This window comes from Bubalus kerabau, chromosome 4 (assembly GCF_029407905.1).
Source record: "Bubalus kerabau isolate K-KA32 ecotype Philippines breed swamp buffalo chromosome 4, PCC_UOA_SB_1v2, whole genome shotgun sequence".
In the NCBI taxonomy this organism is placed as follows: Eukaryota; Metazoa; Chordata; class Mammalia; order Artiodactyla; family Bovidae; genus Bubalus; species Bubalus kerabau.
In genome coordinates, this window is record NC_073627.1 from 42780426 (window position 1) to 42803721 (window position 23296).

The window sequence follows — 23296 nt, forward strand, 5'->3', positions numbered from 1 at the left end:
CTGCTGTGTGCGGTCTGGAAATGAATCACAGGGCCCCAGATTTCGGGAGAGGACTCAGAACTGATACAGGGCAAAACCCCCCAAAATGCTGTATTCTCAGACTGTTATCTTTTTTTGGCAGCATGCAGGATCTTATTACACCAACCAGGGATCAAACCTGTGCCCCCTGCATTGGGAGCATGGAGTCTTAACTACTGGACCACCAGGGAAGTCTGTGTGTGTTCTCCTTAATGAGGAGAACTGTTTTAAAAAAAAGTGCCACATTTACTAAGAGAGAACTTGTCACTTTGCAGGAAATAATTATGTTTAAACTGTATTTTCTTGGCACTGAGTTAAAAGGAGCTCCCAACCATAGTTGCCTGCTCTCCCTCAAACTGTAAGCAGTTTCACCAGTAAAAGATTCACTGGATGTTTGAGAGAATCTAAAAGAAATATACTGATTAAGAGAAAGTGACTGTTTCCTAAAGAGCTGTATATCTCAAAGGAGGGAAAATGAATAGCACAGATCAGGATCACAAATTAGTAGGCAGTTTTACAAGGATGATGAGAACACTGTTGAGGATCTCTGGGAATCCTCTAAGCAGAAAGTTATGACAGCCTTTCAGCTCCCAATCTTCTTGGCTTTTAAGTGTCTTCAGAGAGTTAGTAATAAAGAGCTTTGCAAGCTCATCAGCTCTGCCAAAGTTGGGAAATCTTAGCCGAGTGGAGCAGAAGGTGTCAGGCTGAAGTGTATTACTCTCTGTTTCAACTCAGTCGGCAAATCTGTCTTCAGAAAGAGGAGGAATACACTTGTTTTTCTCATGGCTCTTGCTTTAGAGAAAATGTCCTTATAGCTAACACCTTTGGTGAGATTCCCTTTTTTTAAAAAAAACTTCTAAGCATCTCTGGTAAGAGGAGTCATGATGGGGGAGAACCTCGGATCCTAAGGAACATTCAGGTTAAGTAGGAGCTGGCAGACTGTGAAAGCCACGCCACCTGAAGGGAAAGACACAACATGGTCTGGGTGGCACTGACCGAGGACCGTCCTGAGGTGCTTTTTCTGGATCAGCCTCAGCTCTCAGTCTCTAGGAAGACCTCTGAGGTTCTAAACTAGAAGAAATGGGCAGGAAGTTTGATTCAAAGACACTAAAAAAAAATTTTTTTTCCTACAACTTCGGTGAATTAGTTCTCATAAAGAAATAGTAACTTACAAATGAGAACCCTTTATGAACCACTTGGCTAGTAGTTAGCATTCCTTGAAAATGAGCCACTGGGCTTTAAATATTTTAAATGCATTGCCTGTAAAATAAGGCAAAATTGGTAGTTCTTCTATAGCTTCTTGATCATGAGTTAAAACATATTTTGCAGAACTAAGACAGAACTGCAGCAAGGTTTTGAATAAAAGAGCCCTAAAGATTCAAATCCTTTTTTAACGGTCCACTCTGACTTTGAGCACTTAAGTCCTGTGTGCTCTTTTGTCGATCTGTAAAAGGGAGGCCTCCCTCTCTAAGTGGTGTTGGATTTTATGTATGTCTACATAGGTGTACATTCACAGGGCTGGACACATTAGGAAGCCAAAAAAAGGGTCAAAAAACCAAAGAGGTGGCTTTAGAGGCCATGTGAGTGGATGGGAGGGAAAATTTGGAGTGGCCCACAAAGGAAAAACAGTGTGGTCAGATCAAAGGGATACAGGGGGCTGCGGAGTCATTACTGGTGGGGACCGCGTTTCTTCTGAGGGTGATGTAAATGTCCTAAAGTCACACAGTAGTGCTGACTGCACAACTAACCTACTAACATCCACCAGTACATTTCGAAAGGGTGAATTTTTTGGTATGTGAATTATATCTCAATTTTACTGTTATTTTTAAAAAGAATGCAGAACACACGAGTGGCAACGTTTGGAGAGGCAATGGGAAATGAGGAATTCTCAATTTCCTGGGGGTAGAGAACCAATTCCTGATCTATAGGATAAAATGTCATTCTTTAGGGAGGGCAAGAACCTGTTTTTCTTGCTAAATTCCACAACTGGACATTTCTGTCATACTTCCTGAAGTTTCACTCTGATAGGAGACTCTCCTTCACTTCTTGGGCTAAATTATTAATGTTCCTATGATGTTTTTGAATGATAGTTTGATAGCTCCAGTGTCCATATTATTTCACCTTGGGTTTCGGAATGCTGTGAGAAATACTTATTAACACCAAAGATGTCATAATCACTCTCCCAAACTGCCTCAATGGTACTGTTTTGATACAAAGAACCACAGACACACTATTCAGATTTCTAATTTATTATTAAATTACATAACAAAGCTTCTTCTATACAGTCAGAAAATGCACATTTAGATGAGAACAAAAATGAAGTACAAATACAATAAACCTGGTTCCAAGAAGCCATTTTAGAAGCAAAAAATTAAAAAGTGCATTTGGAACAGATTTTTAAAAATCTGTATTGGCATTTTTTTTCATGAGGAAACATCTTCCATCATGGTAAAGTGTGATTGGAATTGATTTCTCTTCCTCTCTAAGAGCTAATAGGATAGGAATAGATGCAAACACTTTGATATGAAAGTGACATTTTGCAGTAGACACAAAGAAAATAAGAAAGATGCCTCAGGACATGGCTCAGCTGTCTCAGCTTCTTACCCAGTAACATCCTCAGAGTCACTGGTTCCTCATTTTCTTTTGCCCTATAAAACTTATGGGTATGCAGGTTCATAAAGGAGTAGTATTAGTTTATAAAGATCATGATGAAAAGCTGTATTTTTTGGAGACCAGGCTAAACAACTCCTACCCCCAAAGAAGAATGGAACACAATCATTTTAATTCCCAGTAGAATCTATTTCCTCTTTACATTTGCCACAAAATTCAGTGTAACACGAGACATGGCCATTCATCCTCCAATAGCTTCATACTGCAAGTTAGAAAATGCAGTCCGTTTCCAAGAAATCATATCTGGCTAGTGATCAAACATGAGGTATTAGAAAACCAAAAAGGCTAGTCCAGTTCTTTAAAGTCCTTTTCATCAGGCTGAGATCAGTAACAATGAAACAGAAAAATTCATGGTGGGAGTGCAAGGCCGAGGTGCCTCAGTCCCAGGGAGGCCAGAAGTCACTGCATCAAAAGGCTCAGTAAGTACATTTTTCTATTCGGCATCCAACAGGAAAGAACTAAAGTCAGTATTATTTGGTTCCAAGTACCAAAAGGGCCTTCATGCTGACTTCTCTCTCTCATTACCCATCTCCACTCTCAGGATCATACTCCCATGTCTGATATGAGTACTGGGCAAGATGTAAAAAGACATTCTTTAGAAAATTTTGGTAAGCAGGAGAAAGGAAGAATGGAGATGAAAAGCCCTTTTCTAACATTAGAAAAATATGGGTTAGCAATGCTGCCTGTTATAGGGACTCCCTCAGTATCATTAATAGTAACAAGAATATAGAAATACCCAGGACAGATCAACCAAAGCACTTGAATATCTGGGCTTGAACTTGAGTAATAGATGCATTAACCATTTTCAACTAAAGTTACTGGCACAGAGTAAAGCAAACCCTCAGAGACGTATACCTTTTGGAATCTCCTGCCCTTTTTGTTGCCATGGTTTCTCATTTCAAGTGAAATGGAAAGTTCTGAGTGATTTAAGATCCCTAAAAGACATGGCTTATATAAGACATGACTGAGAGAGAGTAACTTCCTGTAACAGGCAACATTTGGGATAAGGAATAGAAAACTCCTTGCATCTGGCTCCAATAAGCAAATTACTGTTGGCCCCTGAGCCTAGTAACTGGTTTGTAACGACAGCAAAAAGTTGAGAAAAGTAAGCTGTTAAAAAAAAAAGAAAAGAAAAAAGGCAAAATGTGAAAAGAGTTCACATCAGCTACCATGGGATCCAAAGTGAGCCTCTACTGGTCAATGGCACACACGTCTGTCCTTGCTCCAGGGCTTCCTTCCACAAAGGACGGAACTGTAAAGGAGAAAGGAGCCCTGCGTTTGGCCCTGGGTCACCTCACTGTGGGTTACACCACTGGGAGGTTAGTCAGACCTGTCTGACACCAACATCTACAGCACACTTTTTCAACTTCCTTAGAAGAACATGTTTATTTTCATAAAGAAAATAATCAACATAATTCTATTACTTCCTTTAAGCATAACCCTAATGGAAAGGCTTGCCAGCTATCAAAGCGCTTGTTCAGCTGCAGCTAGATGAGCGCGGGTCCTATTTTACTCTCATGCCACCATCAGCTTTCATGAACGCACCAAATAATCAGACCAGTAAAAAACACTGGTAGTATAATTAAATAAATAACTTTATTTATGATACTTCAGATTTTATAAATGCTGACTATATAGCAACCAAAGTCCCACAAATTCTAGCTGAGGCACAACCACCAATCAAGACTCTTTGAAAAATCAAAGATAAATAGAGTCAGGGGAGAGCAGTTTTGTTCTCCTAGGAGAGAATTTAATAAATGAACTTCTCTGATCTTTCAAGGTTCACAGTGGGAAAACTTAAATTTTCTTTTAAGGGCATCCCCAATCAACTGACTGATCAATCAACCCATATTTAGAAAAATAAACCCCATAGTTAAAAAAAAATATATCAATTGCTCTTCATTCCCAGAACATAATGAAACTCTAATGCCAGAATGAAAAACCTCTGTTTCTGTACCCAACCAGAGGTCAGTCTACCGATCAGCCTGTAATCAAGTTCATCTGAATGTCACCATGAACACACTGTGATGGAGTGAAGAACTGCATGCTAACATCCTTTTATCTCCTGTGGCGTGCTCTCAAGCCAATACTATAAATACCACAGTACATTTCAGAGGTGAAGAGTAGCTTTCTTTCTTGTAAGAACAGCAGATGTTGGAAGTCTTCGACCTAATTTCAGTAGTTCAATTAGAACCGAAGACGGCAATGGCACCCCACTCCAGTACTCTTGCCTGGAAAATCCCATGGACGGAGGAGCCTGGTGGGCTGCAGTCCATGGCGTCGCTAAGAGTCGGGCACGACTGAGAGACTTCACTTTCACTTTTCACTGTCATGCATTGGAGAACGAAATGGCAACCCACTCCAGTGTTCTTGCCTGGAGAATCCCAGGGACAGAGGAGCCTAGTGGGCTGCTGTCTATGGGGTCGCACAGAGTCAGACACGACTGAAGTGACTTAGCAGCAGCAGCAGTTAGAAAAGTTGTAACATTTACAGAAACCGGGAAATAGTTAAACTTGAAAAGAATTCTGGTGGGCGGTTTAAGATTTTGTCACTGTCCAGGGTGGTAACAGAAGACAGATTCTGATAGTGCAGATAGAAACAGATTCTGATATTTTCTCCTTCAGTAGTAAAGCCCCTCATTCTCTGGATGTTTGGAAAAGATTTGGAATCTTAACAGATTTGGAACGAATAGGTTTTTACAGAACACAGAATTCCTGGTACATAAGACAGGGGTTCTTAAACTTTTGCTGCTACATGTGGAACATTTACAAATGGAATCATCTGGATGGTGGCCCCTCACTGTCTTTTTACATGTGGCTTGTTGAAGAGATCTCAATGAAAATCAAGCATTTTCCTCACTTGGTTGTCAGTGTTAACCATGACATGAGGAGGAAAAGTTCGGGGCACTGACAGGCACTGGCTTTTTGCCGTGGTAGAACTGGAATTTTGTTTTCTTGTAGTAATAAATATTACTCAATAGAAGAAATTAACCAAAAGTAAAAAACAATGACTGAGCAAAAATAAGCCTATCATTCTTGATGGTTTTTCCAGGAATACAGTTAACCTGAGTGTGGGCATGATTAAAAGACAAGATAAAGTCTTTTTTGCAGTGCTTGTCTTCTGTTTCAGATAACCTCAACTGTGCTGAAGATGGCCTGTGAAAATCTCAAAGATTCTTTGAAAACTGCCATTTTCTTTGAACACCAAAAAAGTTGGGGACAAAGAGTAGAAATTTATAGCAGAGATTATCAAGAAATGACTTGGGATTTCTCATCATGAGTGTAAAATAAAAGGAAAAAGCTATTTTTATTCACAACTCCATCTGGTGGCTGAAAGGAAAGCAGTCTTTGGATATACAGAAGCCTGGTTTTTTGAAGAGTCCAGCCTCATGACCTGGCTTGTCATCAGCCTTCAACACTATCATCGAAGCATGGAAATTCTGTTTCTGATGGGTTTACTTACCTCTTGGGGAGACAAAACATCTTTTTTTTTAGAAACTAAAAACAGAGGGAAATGTGTGTTAGAAAAGATAGCACAGAAAACCTGTGACTTCCGCTCAACCTGAGCACATCAGAGTCCATCACTATCAGTCTTGAATGAATCCTGCTGGTCAGGCTAATTAGCAGGTCAGTCAACTTCTCCTTCCTATTTTTTCTTCTTCTGGATCAGGGTGTGAAAGTGGTGGCTGTCAAGAGTCCCTGGGATGTCCCATCAATGGAATGCATACAGCAGCAACAGGATGGTACAGACGCCAATAACACCACCCAGGATGAGGGAGTCTCGCCGCTTCCTAAGGTTGATTCGCTGGATGAGGCTGTTCACAGCAGGAAAACGATCTTTGGGGAATCTTTATTAAGGTCATATGTTGAAGAAGCCTCTTTAATGAAAAGTCACAGGAATCACAAAAAACAGAGATCAGTGGAGTCCAGAAAGACAAATGATGAGAAGAAACAGAGGGGAAGAAAATCACACTGAGGGAGCTGCAGCAAACACCAATGCCTTACTGCTCAAAGTCCCAAGCAAATTTGAGTCCCCTGGTACACTGCAGGACCCGAGCAGGAATAACAAAAAGGAATACATTGAGAGAGAGGAGGAGGCAGCAGTGATGACTGCTGCCATGTGCAGAGGGAGTACTGTCCAGGTGGAGCCAGTGTGGCCAGGAATGAAGGAACGCTGCAGGGCAGGGAGGCGGAGGCACAGCCAGCCACCACCACCATCCTGCATTTCCTTCTCTTCCTCTCTCTCTCTCTTAAATCCCTTTCCTGGGAGACTGGGAAGTTCTTCCAGAAGGGTTTTGAGGAGTACACGATCTCCCCACAGGGTGATGAGCCCCCCTGGATTCAGACAATTGGTGGGAACAAACTCTAAGGGTCTGTATAATCAAACACTGGTTAATTATTTAAAAATTTTAAATTCACTTAGCAGGAGTGGGCAGGAACAGGGTCAGAAGGTGGGTTAAACTGCTCTGACTGCCCTTTGTGGGGAACACAACAAAAGGCAAGAGGGAAATTCCGTTCAGGAGTCTTGCAGCAGTCACAACCGTACTGGACCTGGTACTGTATCTCACTTGGTAGTATGTTGTCATCAAAGCACACGCCTGTGCGTCCTGTGCTGTTTTCATTTCCAGCAGTGGCTTCTGACTACAAAAACTTACATGGTGTCAGGTACAAATCTCATATAAAGCAGATACTTAATCTTTTCTGGCTTGGTACAAGGGTCAACACTGCCCTCAGAGGAAAGAAGAAAACTGCTGACATTAGGAAACCCTGTCTGTAGTGAACACATTTCTACCTCATTTATCTTTTGGGGGACTCTCCCTGCTCCTTCTCTAATCATCTATTCAGTTCATGTAACTGGGTGGGGCTGATGCTGTCCTCTGCCATCAGGTGTGCATACCCACTCAGGGCTGGCAGGAGAGAACAGTCCCTCCCCTTGGCCAGTGGCTGGGTTAGGCAGTGACTCAAGTGAGGCAACCACAGTCCTCTTTGGACAGGTGCCAGAGCTGTTAGAAATTTCATAATTTTTGATCTGGCAGGAGGTGACCCTGGTAGCCATCTCGTATCAGCACGAGGAAAAAATGTGTCTGAGAATAAGGCTATCACATAAGTAAACAGAAATGAGAGATGGAGGAGGGGAACAGAGAACGGAAAGGCAGATTCTTGATAATAAAATCTGAGCCTCTGCATCCAAGCCATCCATTAAGCCAAATTCTACTCCTGAATTTTACAGACATATGAACAAGTTAATTCCCTCCTTTTCCTCGTTAGGTCAGTGTAAATTAGGTTTCTATTAGTATCTTTCTATGGAGTCCTAACTAATCAAACCCATTTTATTTGATTTTTTTAAAACATATTTTTGGAAATGATTCTAACTTATTGTACTGATAAAATGAGATAATGTATATCAGAGTACTCTACTAACTGCAAAGCCCTATATAAAACAGAAATGATTTTAGATGTATGGTTTTGTACTTAGGGTGACAAGCGAGTGAAGTCGCTCAGTCATGTCCAACTCTTTGCAACCCCATGGACTGCAGCCTACCATGCTCCTCCATCCATGGGATTTTCCAGGCAAGAGTACTAGAATGGGTTGCTATTTCCTTCTCCAGAGGATCTTCCTGACCCAGGGATCGAACCTAGGTCTCCTGCATTGTAGGCAGATGCTTTACCGTCTAAGCCACCAGGGAAGCACAAAGCAAGAACAAGATTCACCAAAAACTGGAAAATATCAACACACTTCAGGATATTCTTTTCCTTAGGCCAATAAGGGATCAAACTAAAAGTGACCTCAAATTATCTAGGTCAGAAGATACTCAACTTTTGAAATTATAGGTCCTTTCCTTATTAGTAATTGGGGAAGGAAACTTTTTTTCTCTAAAAGGCTTGATTCCTCAAAGGAAACAGAATGTTTTTGGTCTTAGCAGTTTCCTTGCTGGATTTCTCAGAGTATGAGTAGTACTAATTTAAACTGGGAAACTGAAGAACTAAAAAAGGTAGAGGTCACAACAAACAAGCAGCAAATCTATACTCGAGTTCAGCTTGTGCAAAATGAAAATACGGTAATCAGCAGTGATCAGCACTTACATGTATGGCTGTCTACTTCCCTCCCTTTCTAAGCATATGCCACTGACTTATTCTCCAAAATGAAAAAAGAAAGAAGTAAAAGCACAAAATTTATGACCTCTGTGTAAAAATAGTGTACAATGTAGACTTCTAACATGGATTCAAGAGCTTTTAAGATGCAAAATAGTTTTGTGAATAATTTAGAAATTATATTTATCGTTTTTTTCGAGATCTACTAGTATGAAACTTCTGGTGTGCTGTCTTTTAGAAATGGCACTAACAGTATGAACTTCCACAAAGTACAAGCGCAGGGCACATCCATAATACAGAATTACGGACAACTTCTACTGTCACTGCTGACAGCAATCTGCCCAGGGGAGAGAGAGAGTGGTGAAGCACACAGAGATTTTCCCCCTAAAAACACAGATTTCAAACTGTCCAAAAGGATACTAGCCAAAGTGTTCATTTTACTCTGAATTGATTTCAACATTCCTCTCTGTGAAGTCATATTTTCTTTTGTTGCCATAGCAATGCTGCAAGGGAGAAAAAGAGAAGCTCATCAATTGATGTTTAAGACAAGCGTGCATGGATTCATTGTACACATAAAAATGAACAGAAAACCAAGGTGAATGACACCAGCTTTGAAAAGCACCAGGGAAGGAACATGAAAAAAAAAATCATTTCCCAAGTCATCTTCCCATTGTTCTTTTTCTGAATGATCACTTTATCCCCAATGCTATCTTCCGATATTTTTTTGGACAAAGCAGTGAACCATTTCCCGTGTTTTGTTTTTTTTTTTAAATTCAAAGTAACAAATGAAATAAGACAACTGACGAATCACACATTACAAAAGCTTCTTAAAATGGTTTTAAAAGGGGCCAGCTACCAAAACATCTTTAATCAGGAAAAACTCTTTGAGAGGGAAGTGGGGAATTACAATTATAAAAATAGAACCAAATGTGTAAGATATCACAAAATATTTATACACAACCAGCCCTTAATTTATGAAAAGATTATATTCCAAAATTCTATTGGAGAACCAACTAGATAGTGTATTAAAAAGCAGAGATATCACCTTGCTGACAAAGGTCCATACAGTCAAAGCTATGGTTTTGCAGTAGCCATGTATGGATTTGAGAGATGGACCATAAAGAAGGCTAAGTGCCAAAGAACTGATGTTTTCAAAGTGTGCTGGAGAAGACTCTTAAAAGTCTCGTGAACTGTAAGAACATCAATTCAGTTAATCCTAAAGGAAATCAACCCTGAATATTAATTGGAAGGACAAATGAAACTCCAATACTTTGGCCACCTGATGTGAGAAGCCAACTCACTGGAAAAGACCCCAATGTGGGGAAAGCTTGAAGGCAAAAGGAGAAGAGGGTGACAGAGGATGAGATGGTTGGATGGCATCACTGATGCAATGGACATGAATTTGGGCAAACTCCAGGAGATAGTGAGGGGCATGGAGGCCTGGCATGCTGCCGTCCATGGGGTCACGAGAGTCAGACACAACTTAGCAGCTGAACAACAACAGGAACTACACTTCAAAAAAATATACATTGAAAGATAAAAGGAACCAGGAGAAATGCATGTTGTTGTTCCACCATTCAGTAATTGGCTACAGTAGGGCAGCTCCCTAGACCATCACGTATTTCCACCATCCAGTTCTTATCCTCGGTCAAGAAGAGGAACCCCACTTGCAGTGTCTGTAACTAGCATTCTACAAGCAACCCCCCTTCCCTTTTTAGGGGTTAACACTTACCCATATGACCCTCTCACAACTTACTGTTTTAAGTCATGGACAAGTTTGGTGATGGCACAAACTAACTTGATATGATTAATATCATTCCACTTTTTCTAAACGCATGACTATACATGTGTCTGCCTTTTTAAATGAATACATTAATATTTTTAAAATCATTTTACACAGATATGAAAAGCTACAGAGAGAAAAATATGGAAGCACACCAAATTATTAACCAATGTAGTAACTGTATTTTAAGTGAATTCTTTTTCTTCCCTGCTTTATTTAGGTATATTTGACAAATATAAATTGCATACGTTTTTTAGAAGAAGATCAATAAGGAGGAGAGAAGAAAATGATAAATGTAAGAAAATTTCTCAGATCTAAAGATAAGTTTTCAGATTGTAAGAGCCCATCAAACAGACTAAAAATGATGCATGTCAACCTCATCATGGTGAGATTAAACACAAATATAGGGGAAAAGGGATGATCCAAAAGATTCCAGAGGGAAAAAACATTATTTACAAAAAGTGAAAGTGAAAGTTGCTCAGTCGTGTCTGACTCTTGGTGACCCCATGAACTTATACCACCCATGGAATTTTCCAGGCCAGAATACTGGAGTGGGTATCCTTTCCCTTCTCCAGGGGATTTTCCCAACCCAGAGATTGAGCCCAGGTCTCCCGAATTGCAGGTAGATTCTTTACCAGCTGAGCCACAAGGCAAGCCCATCATTTACGAAGGACATAAAAATTTAATTGGCACTGGACTTAAAGAGCAGTACTGGAAACAATGCCTTAAAAAATGTGAAAATTATTTTCAACCTACAATTCTGATTTTTAGCTAAACAATGAATCAAGAATATGGGTAGAATAGGGACTTCTCTGGGGCCCGGTGGATGGGAATCCGCCTGCCAATGCAGGAGACATGGGTTTGATCCCTCGTCCAGGAGGATTCCACATGTGGAGCAAGTAAGCTCATGCGCCACAACCACTGAGTCTGCCTCTAGGGCCTGCTAGCCATAACTACTGAGCCTGTGTGCCTAGAGGCTGTGCTCTGCAACAAGAGGAGCTACCACAACGAGAAGCCCATGCGCTGCAATGAAGAGTAGCCTTCGTCCACCACAACTAGAGAAAGCCCATGCAAAGCAGCAAAGACCTAGTGCAGCCAAAAAGAAAATAAATAAAATTGAAAAAAAAGAATATAGGTAGAATAGAAACTTTTTTGAGATGTGTAAAGTCCAAAAAATTTACTTCTTATTCTTTCTGAGGAAGCTACTAAAGAACATGGCCCAACATAATGAGGGGATAAACTAAGAAAGTAGAAGACAGTAAATCCTAGAAATAAGTGATTCCATTTAAGGAGGTCATTGTAGGATAATGGTAAAAAGACATCCCAGGACCCGGACAGTGAATGCACCAGGTCTAAAGCACAACCAGTCAAGATTCAAGCAGAAAGAGGCAGGCAGTGTCAATTTTATAACACATTAAATTTTACTTTTTTAATTAATTGATTTTAATTGGAGGATAATCACTTTACAATATAGTGATTTTTTTTTGCCATACATCAATGTGAATTGGCCGCAGGCAAATACGTGCCCCCACCATCCTGAACCTCCCTCTGCACACACACTATCCCTCTGGGTTATCCCAGAGCACTGGCTTGGGTTCCCTGCTCCACGCATCGAACTTGCACTGGTCATCTATTTTACATATGGTAATATACGTTTCAATGCTATTCTCACAAATCATCCCACCCTCGCCTTCACATTGAATTTTAGATCCAAGAAGATCATAAGAAGAGTGAAACTAACAACATCCTTTGTATCACTAGTTCTTATTCCTAATTTTTCAGGTTAAGTGTCTATCTATGGTAGAATATGATACATTTAAAATGTAGTTGTTTTGGAGAAGGAAATGGCAACCCACTCCAGTACCCTTGCTTGGGAAATCCCATGGGGAGTCTAGTGTGCAACCGTCCATGGAGTACAACAGGGCTGGACACGGCTTAGCGACTAAAAAACAAATGGCAGTTCTAGCCAATGTGTGAGAACAAACACTTGTAAGGAATTGGGGGTTGGGGCTGAAACCAACATCCTATTGTTGACAGATGTGAATGTTATTTAGAAAAACCAAAATAAACTGCAAGCAAATATTTGAAAAAAAAAAAAAATGTAGTTGTTTTATAGTAAATTTACTTTACCAGATATTTAAAAATAGGTACTACAGCCTTGAAAAAAGTAACAATTCAAACCTGGGCTGAGCAACAATCTTTGAATCATATATCCCTCTGTTTTCTTAAACTGGGACTATCACTATCTCCTATGCACTCTGACTCAGAAGTAGAGAAAATTAAAAAATAATTCCCGCAAAGCACTTTGTATTCCTTGGAGAACAGATATTATCATCATACATTATGTTATTATCTTGTTGAATATGCATGATTTCCAGTAGCACACAAAGTATATCTAGATATCCTTTCCTATCTCATTCCACCATCTGGAGTCAAGTGGAGTGAGATCTAGGCTGTTGTTATTTCAAGGGTCAAATATGCAGGGACAAAACAAATTCCAAATAACATGTAATGCTTTTAAAATGATAAACCATTGATGTTTACTGGAATTTCAACATTCTCACCTATCTTGTGAACTAAACTCGGACATTTTTTTTTAACAATTGTTGTTTAGTCGTCCAGTTGTATCCGACTCTTTTGCGACCTCATGGACTATAGCCCACCAGGCTCCTCTGTCCATGGGATTTTCCTGGCAAGAATACTGGAGTGGGTTGCCATTTCCTTCTCCAGGGGATCTTCCAGACTCAAGGATCCAACCCACATCTCCTGCTTGGAAGGTGGATTCTTTACCAATGAGATACATAGGAAGCCATTTTTTCAACAATAGATAATACTAATTATACATTTAAAGCTTAAGAATAAACTTATAAATATTAGGTCTTTTCAACAAATTGATGCCAGTTTATATTCAGTTGTGTACATTGTTTTTAAAATATAGCTCCAAAAGGAAAAGGTAAAACTTTATAGGTAGAATTATGGGGAAACTTTAAGAAAAGAATCCCTGATAAAATGTGACCCAACTTTATGCTCTGATGAAAGCAAAGGAGCCAAAAGGGAGATATTTCAGTCAACAATTAAGCAATTTTGTGAAAACTGTGGAGGGATAGAAGACTGAGTGCATGAAATTTGAACAAAATTCCAAGATATGATAAATTCATCTTATTATAAAATTATAATTTATGATTTTCAATTACAGGAACACACTATAATCCACTGAATACAATAAGAATCCATGAGCTCATTTCAACATAAAAATTTCAGGATATGAACACTGAAACTGAAATATTCAGAGGTAAAGAGGCATCATGTGTGGAACTTATTTACAAGTAGTTCAGAAAAAAAAAAGTGAAAAAGCAAATGTGGCAAAATGATAACATTTTGAGAATCTAAGGTAAAAGGTATGTGGAAACTCTCAGTACCACTGGAACTTTTCTGAAACCTGAAATATCAAAATAAACAGTTTAAAAAAATTAATAATAGAGCTGCCATTTAAATTAACTTAGTAGCAGCCAGGGGATCTTCTTGATTCAAGGATTTTACTTATATTATCTTTTTAGTCATATTATCTTTAATTTTCACAACAATCTTTTAGGGTAGGTATTATCATCAATTCATTTAAGCACATAAGAACATGAAGATTCCAAGAAACTTGTTCAAGAACAGAGATCTAATTAAGTAGCACAGTCAGGTTTCAAACCAAATCATACTCCAAAGCTCATCCTCTTTCAATAAGGCAGGAAATGTAGTAGTGGTTTAGACAGAGCTCTTGCTCTAGAGTTAGAGACTCAGGTTTGAGGATCTGAATCTTCAATACTATTTTTAGTAATGTGATTATGGGCAAATTACTTACCTTAACTTCTCTTTTGTTTTGAAGATAGTATCTAGTGATTAGTGCCTATCTCATGAGTTACTGAGGAGATTAAACAACATATAGCATGTACAACCCTTGAACACAATGCATGCTAAGTGGCTTCAGTCGGTCCAACTCTTTGCAACCCTACGGACTGCAGCCCTCCAGGCTCCTCTGTCCATGGGATTCTCCAGCAAGAAAACTGGAGTGGGCTGCCATGCCCTCCTCCAAGGGGTTTTCCCAACCCAGGGATTGAACCCACGTCTCTTACGTCTCCTGCATTGGCAGGCAGGACCTTCACCACCTGGGAAGCCCTGAACACAATACCAAAGTCTATGATAAGAATACAAATGTTTGCTGTTTCCATGTATTTCATGCTACCTTTCCTGAAAAAGTGCTTTAGACAATGCTTAATTTTGAAGAGTTGAGACCATTACTAGTTAACTTTTTTTTTACTGTCTTAAAATAGGTATTTAAAAATTTATCAAACCTAGAGAATTAGGCAGTTAAAACCAACAAATTTCCCTTACCTTAAACAAGAAGTTACTTCACTATTATTACAGATAATACTAATTACTGCAGACTTTCTATAATTGCTATGACAGAAACCAAGTCTACATAAATGTTACATATAAGACATTTAACAAATCACATGTTCAAGACTGTTTTCCATTAAAAAGTGAGAATAAAAAGACAGAGGCTGAAAATATTGAGAATGAACTCACTAGGAAAATTAACCTAGGTAAAACACCCTAATGCCAATAGTTCGGAAACAAATGTTTTAGGCTTCAAGTATCTTATAAGGGGAAGTCATAGTAAAAATACATTACCATATAATAAAATTCCCATCTTTAAGAAGATTAACTGACTTTAGTTATAGGATTAACTTCATCTGTTCATTAATGTGCAAACAAAAAACAAAAAACCCCCATTTTTCCTACCTTATTGTCTCTTCTATTAGACGGTCTGAGCTGCAAATAAAAAGAAAATTCAAATTCTGGAATTATTAAAAGCACATTTAAAACTTGCACTTAATTTTTCTATATTTTACAGGTAGATTATTTTTCCAGTCATTTATGTGAAAAACACCCACACTTTTGAAAGCAGCTAGAGAAAATTCTGGACTCTGAAATTAGTTAACCCACATATATAGTTTTCATCTTAATTTGTTGGCTTAAATCTATTTCTTCCACAGAGATACTTAATAATTAAAGTCAGAACAGTTTTAATTAGAGCACAAAAAAATAAAACTACTTCTTTAATCTAGATAGCTCCAAGTTGTCACCACTGTCTATCCAAAACTTCAGAATTACAGCCAAATTGTTGAGTCAGGATAGGCAATAGTTTCAATGCCTATAAGCAGTAATTATTTACATCTTAAAATTTCTTCCTTTTTTGAAAAACAAAATCAATTCTCAGCTTGCCACACTTTAGAATTCAAGAATCTGAATAAAGATACCAATGCACTGTTGATCAGTGAAACATTTCCACTTATGCATCAAATACTGGAAAGAAAGACACCTCCAAAAAATCCATTTTAGGGAGGAATGCACAGGTAGCTAAGCTTGGTAAAAGGGGAGCTTTACAGCAGAAACAAATTCCCAGACATATGTATCCATTTACCATAAAGACACCACAATCTAGTAAAAACAATTTAAAATTACTCTCCTTTGGGGATACATAATATATAATCAAGTGGAATCATCCTTCGTAAACAAATACTTCATAACAGCCCAGAGGTATTCCAAAGAGGCACCTATTGTCTGTGATTAAGCAACAAGTTTCTGTTTCTTTCAAGAAACCAATTTAAACTAGCTGAAAACAATGAGCTAAATTTTGTCATCAATTACTGTACCAAGGAATCACTAAAGCCACACTTAGATATTAATTCTGCTTAAAAGGTAATTCATTTCCCTCAATATACAAACTGCAAATGATACAAATTTCAAGCACATATTTTAAAGCAGTTTAACAAAATATAAGAACTTGGCAAAACCATTTAGGTTAATAACTAATAAGAATCTTTTAAAAGAGGAGGTGAATAAAAGAATAAACAAGTAAATGAGTAAGCAAGCAAGAAAACAAACAAGCAAGTATGTAATAAATAAAATGTAAAAACTGATCCCTTTGTAAACTGTAAAAAAAAATCTGATGAAGTTGTCACCAAGAAATGAGATAATTTACATCAAGCACTGTGGTGATTTCAGTCTTCCGCCTACTTACAGTTAACCAAAGGGACCCTATGTCTTCTTTACTTTTATATAAATATCTTCTAAGACATGTGAACGATACTATTAAGCTACAGTAGGACACAAAAAGCTAAGTGCTAACAGGGTTTTATATTACAGATAACATTTGGAAAATACTGAAAAAACAAAGATGAATGTAGAAATCATTTGTAACCACTCTTCCATTAAAGAGTGGCACATTTGTTTCTTGTCTGGGTAGCCCAAGGAACATCTTTTTTTTTGTTTTTGTCTTCCCTTCTTTCTTTTTTTGGTCACTATGCAGTGTGTGGGATCTTAGTTCCCTACAGGAGATCGAACCTGCATCCCCTATATTGGAAAGCAGACTCTCAACCACTGGACAGTTAGGGAAGTCCCAGGAATACCTTTACTTGCATTTTTTATGGTTTATGTAGCACAGAAATTTTGTTTTATGATCACATGACGTTACCTAGAACATCAACATTCTAGGAATCAACGAACTAAGATGGACTGGAATGGGTGAATTTAACTCAGATGACCATTGTATCTACTACTGTGGGCAAGAATCCCTTGGAAGAAATGGAGTAGCCATCATAGTCAACAGAAGAGTCAAAATGCAGTACTTGGAAGCAATCTCAAAAACGACAGAATGATCTCTGTTCATTTCCAAGGCAAACCATTCAATATCACAGTAATCCAAGTCTATGCCCCAACCAGTAACGCTGAAGAAGCTGAAGTTGAACGGTTCTATGAAGATCTACAAGACCTTCTAGAACTAACACCCCGAAAAGGTGTAGGGGACTGGAATGTAAAAGTTTGGCCTTGGAGTACAGAATGAAGCAGGGCAAAGGCTAATAGAGTTCTGCCAAGAGAACGCACTGGTCATAGCAAACACCCTCTTCCAACAACACAAGAGAAGATTCTACACATGGACATCACCAGATGATCAACACCAAAATCAGACTGATTATATTCTTTGCAACCAAAGATGGAGAAGCTCTATACAGTCAGCAAAAACAAGACTAGGAGCTGACTGTGGCTCAGATCATGAACTCCTTATTGCCAAATTCAGACTTAAATGGAAGAAAGTGGGGGAAACCACTAGACCATTCAGGTATGACATAAATCAAATCCCTTATGACTATATAGTGGAAGTGAGAAATAGATTAAAGGGACTAGATCTGATAGAGTGCCTGATGAACTATGGATGGGAGTTCATGACATTGTACAGGAGACAGGAATCAAGACCATCCCCAAGAAAAAGAAATGCAAAAAAGCAAAATGGCTGTCTGGGAAGGCCTTACAAATAGCTGTAAAAAGAAGAGAAGCGAAAAGCAAAGGAGAAAAGGAAAGATATATCCATTTTAATGCAGAGTTTCAAAGAACAGCAAGGAGAGATAAGAAAGCCTTCCTCAGTGATCAATGCAAAGAATAGAGGAAAACGATAGAATGGGAAAGACTAGAGATCTCTTCAGGGAAATTAGAGACACCAAGGGAACATTTCATGCAAAGATGGGCTCAATAAAGGACAGAAATGGTACGGACCTAACAGAAGCAGAAGTTATTAAAAAGAGGTGGCAAGAATACACAGAAGAACTGTACAAAAAAGATCTTCACGATCCAGATAATCACAATGGTGTGATCACTCACACTCACCTAGGGCCAGACATCCTGGAATGTGAAGTCAAGTGGGCCTTAGGAAGCATCACTACAAACAGAGCTAGTGAAGGTGATGGAATTCCAGTTGAGCTATTTCAAATCCTAAAAGACGATGCTGTGAAAGCACTGCACTCAATATGGCAGCAAATTTGGAAAACTCAGCAGTGGCCACAGAGCTGGAAAAGGTCAGTTTTCATTCCAGTCCCAAAGAAAGGCAATGCCAAAGAATGCTCAAACCACCACACAATTGCACCCATCTCACACGCTAGCAAAGTAATACTCAAAATTCTCCAAGCCAGGCTTCAACAGTACGTGAACTGTGAACTTCCAGATGTTCAAGCTGTATTTAAAAAAGGCAGAGGAACCAGAGATCAAATTGCCAACATCTATTGGATCACTGAAAAAGCAAGAGAATTCCAGAGAAACATCTACTTCTGCTTTATTGACTATGCCAAAGCCTTTGATTATGTGGATCACCACAAACTGTGGAAAATTCTGAAAGAGATGGAACTACCAGACCATGTAACCTGCCTCCTGAAAAATCTGTATGCAGGTCAAGAAGCAACAGTTAGAACTGGACATGAACAACAGACTGGTTCCAAATTGGGAAAGGAGTACATCAAGGCTGTATATTGTCAACCTGCATATTTAACTTATATGCAGAGTACATCATGAGAAATGCTGGACTGGAGGAAGCACAAGCTGGAATCAAGATTGCAGGGAGAAATATCAATAACCTCACATATGCAGATGACACCACCCTTATGGCAGAAAGTGAAGAGGAACTAAAGAGTCTCCTGATGAAAGTGAAAGAGGAGAGTGAAAAAGCTGGCTTAAAACTCAACATTCAGAAAGCTAAGATCATGGCATCTGGTCCCATCACTTCATGGCAAATAGATGGGGAAACAGTGACAACTTTATTTTTTGGGACTCCAAAATCACTGCAGATGGTGACTGCAGCCATTAAATTAAAAGATGCTTGCTCCTTGGAAGAAAAGTTATGACCAACCTAGACAGTCTATTAAAAAGCATAGACATTACTTTGCCAACAAAGGTCCATCTAGTCAGAGCTATGGTTTTTCCAGTGGTCATGTACGGATGTGAGAGTTGGACTATAAAGAAAGCTGAGCGCTGAAGAATTGATGCTTTTGAACTGTGGTGTTGGAAAAGACTCTTGAGAGTCCCTTGGACTGCAAGGAGATCCAACCAGTCCATCCTAAAGGAAATCGTCCTGAAAATTCATTGGAAGGACTGATGCTGAAGCTGAAACTCCAATACTTTGGCCACCTGATGTGAAGAACTGACTCATTGGAAAAGACCCTGATGTCAGGAAAGATTGAAGGCAGGAGGAGAAGGGGACAACAGAGGATGAGATGGTTGGATGGCATCACAGACTCAATAGACGGGAGTTTGAGTAAACTCCAGGAGTTGGTGATGGACAGGGAGACCAGGCGTGCTGTAGTCCATGGGGTCACAAAGAGTTGGACATGACTGAGCGACTGAACTGAACTGAAACTATTGAGTTTTAAGAGTTCTTTGTGTGTTTTGGATAACAGTCCTTTATCAGATATGTTTTACAAGTATGTTCTTCCAGTCCACTTCATCATCTTGACAGTGCAGAGGTTTTTCATTTTAATGAATTCAATCTTAACATTTTTGTTCATGATGTTTTTGTCATTATATCTAAAAATACATTGCCAAACCCAATGTTACCTAGAATTTCTCCTGTGTTGTAAAACTTCTAGTAGTTTTGTACTTTATATTTAGATCTATGATCTGTTCTGAGTTATTGTGGGGAAAGGTATAAGGTCAGTGTCTATATTCATTTTTTTGCATGTTGATGTCCGGTTGTTCCCACACCACTTATTCAAAAGACTACCTCTTCTCCATAGAACTGCCTCTACTCTACACAAATATAGTCAAGGAGTATTTGATTATATTTGTGTGTCTGTTTCTGGACTTTCTCTTCTGTTCTACTGATCTGTCTGTCTGTTCTTTCACCAATACCACACTGTCTTCATTACAAACAATATACACAGGAAGTCACGTTTAATGGGGAGACAGTTTTTGCTTCTTTTCTCCCCTCAAAGTATTTTAACAAATATTTTGGTGTAAAAAAAATTTTTTTTTAATGTCAACAAATTTGTTTACAGCAGAAACAGAAAGACTAAGAGAAAATGTGAGGAATCACAGTTCCCATTTGTTGTTTTTCGATAAATGGTATAAAAGGACTGAAATCATAAAAACCTACCTGAGTCATAAAGAATATGAAATATTAAGGAAGCATTTTATAATTTGTTTCTGAAATCTCTAGAAAAACCTTGTATACCAATACAATATAATCTATTATGTAACTTAACAGCTCCCCTCAAGTTCATCAGCTCATATTCCACTCAACTTCATCCTGCCTTAGTTTCTTTCTTTATAGAATGAGCACATACAAACTTGTTCACAAGAATGCTGAAAGGAATATATGTAAAGTATATCCTACATAGGACTTCCCTGGTGACTCAGATGGTAAAGCGTCTGCCTACACTGCAGGAGACCCGGGTTCGAGACCTGGGTGGGGAAGATCCTCTGGAGAAGGAAATGGCAACTCACTCCAGTACTCTTGCCTGGAAAATCCCACAGACTGAGGAGCCTGGTAGGCTACAGTCCATGGGGTCATAAAGAGTTGGACACAACTGAGCAACTTCACTTCACATATCCTACATAAAATCACCCGAGAAACAAAAATGGAAAATACCTTTTGATAGCCAATCTTACTGCTATTTTTTATAACCCTAAATACATCATTTAAGCTGTGTGACCTTAAATTAATGTATTTTTCCCCCTGTAAAATGGACAGTGGGAAGGGTTTTCTTTGAATTACTAATGAACGCAAAAGTAAAAATTTTCATATAAAATTTATGACCATGTGTTCTGAAATAAAGAATATTAATTTACATAACTGATAAACTCTTTTCAGCATCAAATAATCCTTAAAGTAAACAACTGCATTTCTGTTTAACTTCTTTTGGGGTTGATGAATATAAAAATGTTAATGCAAGCTCATCTTTATTTTTGCGCTACTTGAGTATCCTATTCCTTACTTTGTACCCAAAGAATATATTAATATGTTTTCAGATATAATGCAAAATTCTTTTGTGGTGGTCTTTATCAAATACAAAAAGAACTACCAAAGCTATAAATAACTATAAGCTACTCTAGGAAAGACTGCCCCCTTGTGCCAATCAGTAATGTTTAACATACTAAGAAAAAAACACTAAAAACTTTCTGACACTAGAAGTAGCCAGAGTTCTACTAAAATGGTCTTGATCTTTCCATGTTCTGATTTCAACAGCTCATATTTAAAGTGGTGATCTTCAAAGAAAAGTAAACTGAATAGTACATTAAGCTCATATGGACATGATTAATTTATGACATTCAGCAACAAAAGCATAATTCATATCATTTAACTATCATGGTTATTAGCTATTCAAGTGTTTAGAGGCCGAATTCAGAGAGTTTAAGTAATTTTCTGATCCTTAAGTTCTATAACAAAATACAAAGAAAATAATTAAAGAAACCAGTATATTTCAGAAGAAAACTAGATGAAGCAGGAATAGAGTATGGTGGCTTATTTTAAAATATATATATACATTTTTATATATATGTGTACGTGTGTGTGTCTGTACATATACATACACATACATACAGTTCATCCAAGTTTTTAGGTATTTTGAGCTCTTAGAAAAGATATTTTCTTTGAATTTGATGTATGGCTAATTACCCTTTATAAAGCTTCTTGACATATATAAGTAGTATCAAGCCATGCCAATATAAGTCAGTATCTATATTACTATTAACCTACCGTAGTAGACAAAGTATTAGAGCAACAGACTTGCTAAAGGAAACAAACATTAAGGTAACAAAAGACATATTACAGTTACAGCTTCCCTGGTGGCTCAGAGGGTAAAGCGTCTGCCTGCAATGTGGGAGACCCTGGTTCGATCCCTGGGTTGGGAAGATCCCCTGGAGAAGGAAATGGCAACCCACTCTGGTACTCTTGCCTGGAAAATCCCATGGATGGAGAAGCCTGTAGGCTAGAGTCTATGGTAGGCTAGAGCCTATGGTAGGCTAGAGTCTATTGTAGGCTACAGTCTATGGGGTCGCAAAGAGTCGGACATGACTGAGCGACTTCATTTCACAGTTACTGCTAAGTCGCTTCAGTCGTGTCCGACTCTGTGCAACCCCATAGACGGTAGCCCATCAGGCTCCACCGTCCCTGGGATTCTCCAGGCAAGAATACTGGAGTGCGTTGCCATTTCCTTCTCCAATGCATGAAAGTGAAAAGTAAAAGTGAAGTCGCTCAGTCGTGTCCAGCTCTTAGCGACCCCATGGACTGCAGCCTGCCAGGCTCCTCCGTCCATGGGATTTTCCAGGCAAGAGTACTGGAGTGGGGTGCCATTGCCTTCTCCTCACAGTTACTAATACATTACAAATTACATTAACAAATAAGTAATGTGAATGCAGACTTTTGTGTATATATTTGATAGCATCCTATCTTTCCTAATTATGGTCAGAAAAGTTGTAATTCTTTCATTAGAAGAATTAAATGAATTAGCACTGGTAAAGCATTCGGTATAATAAACAGCACAAAATGTCTGCTATATGTGTAAATAAATTAATAAGTATGTACCACATAGTATGCATTTATTCAATAATACCTACTTTCGAAGGTGGTCATGTTCTTTCAAAAATAGTTCAGTTCTTCTGTTGTTTACTCCAGACCCACTTTTATATGACCTAGAAGAAAGAAAATTTTAGAACGTTTGTTGGCAGACACTATAAAAAATGATTAAATGATTACTCCAGTAATATCCAAAGTGGACAAATTGAGCCTCTCCATATACAACTAAAATGTATAATCCTTTTTATCTCCTTTTAAAAATGGCATCTATGATAGATAAATATACACGGCTTTCTAGTTTAAGAATTTATTTTTCACCAAAATAATCCAACATTCTTAGACAAA

General features: G+C 38.5%; 1 protein-coding gene across 4 annotated transcripts in view; it reads right to left on the reverse strand.

The window, feature by feature from the left end:
• Positions 1–5963: 5963 nt before the first annotated feature.
• GOSR1 (golgi SNAP receptor complex member 1) overlaps positions 5964–23296 on the reverse strand; it is a 34875-nt gene continuing 17542 nt past the window's right edge. For 2 of the 4 annotated variants that reach the window (XM_055577040.1, XM_055577039.1), the window contains exons 6-9: positions 22993–23067; positions 15355–15384; positions 9201–9283; positions 5964–6524 (exon numbers count right to left, since the gene is read on the reverse strand). In XM_055577040.1, the coding sequence (XP_055433015.1) occupies positions 6400–6524; positions 9201–9283; positions 15355–15384; positions 22993–23067 (313 nt within the window). In that variant the 3' untranslated portion in view covers positions 5964–6399. Of the gene's footprint in view, positions 6536–9197; positions 14003–15354; positions 15385–22992; positions 23068–23296 lie in introns of those variants that run through there. The other 2 variants (XM_055577042.1, XM_055577041.1) reach the window with 2 other exon arrangements.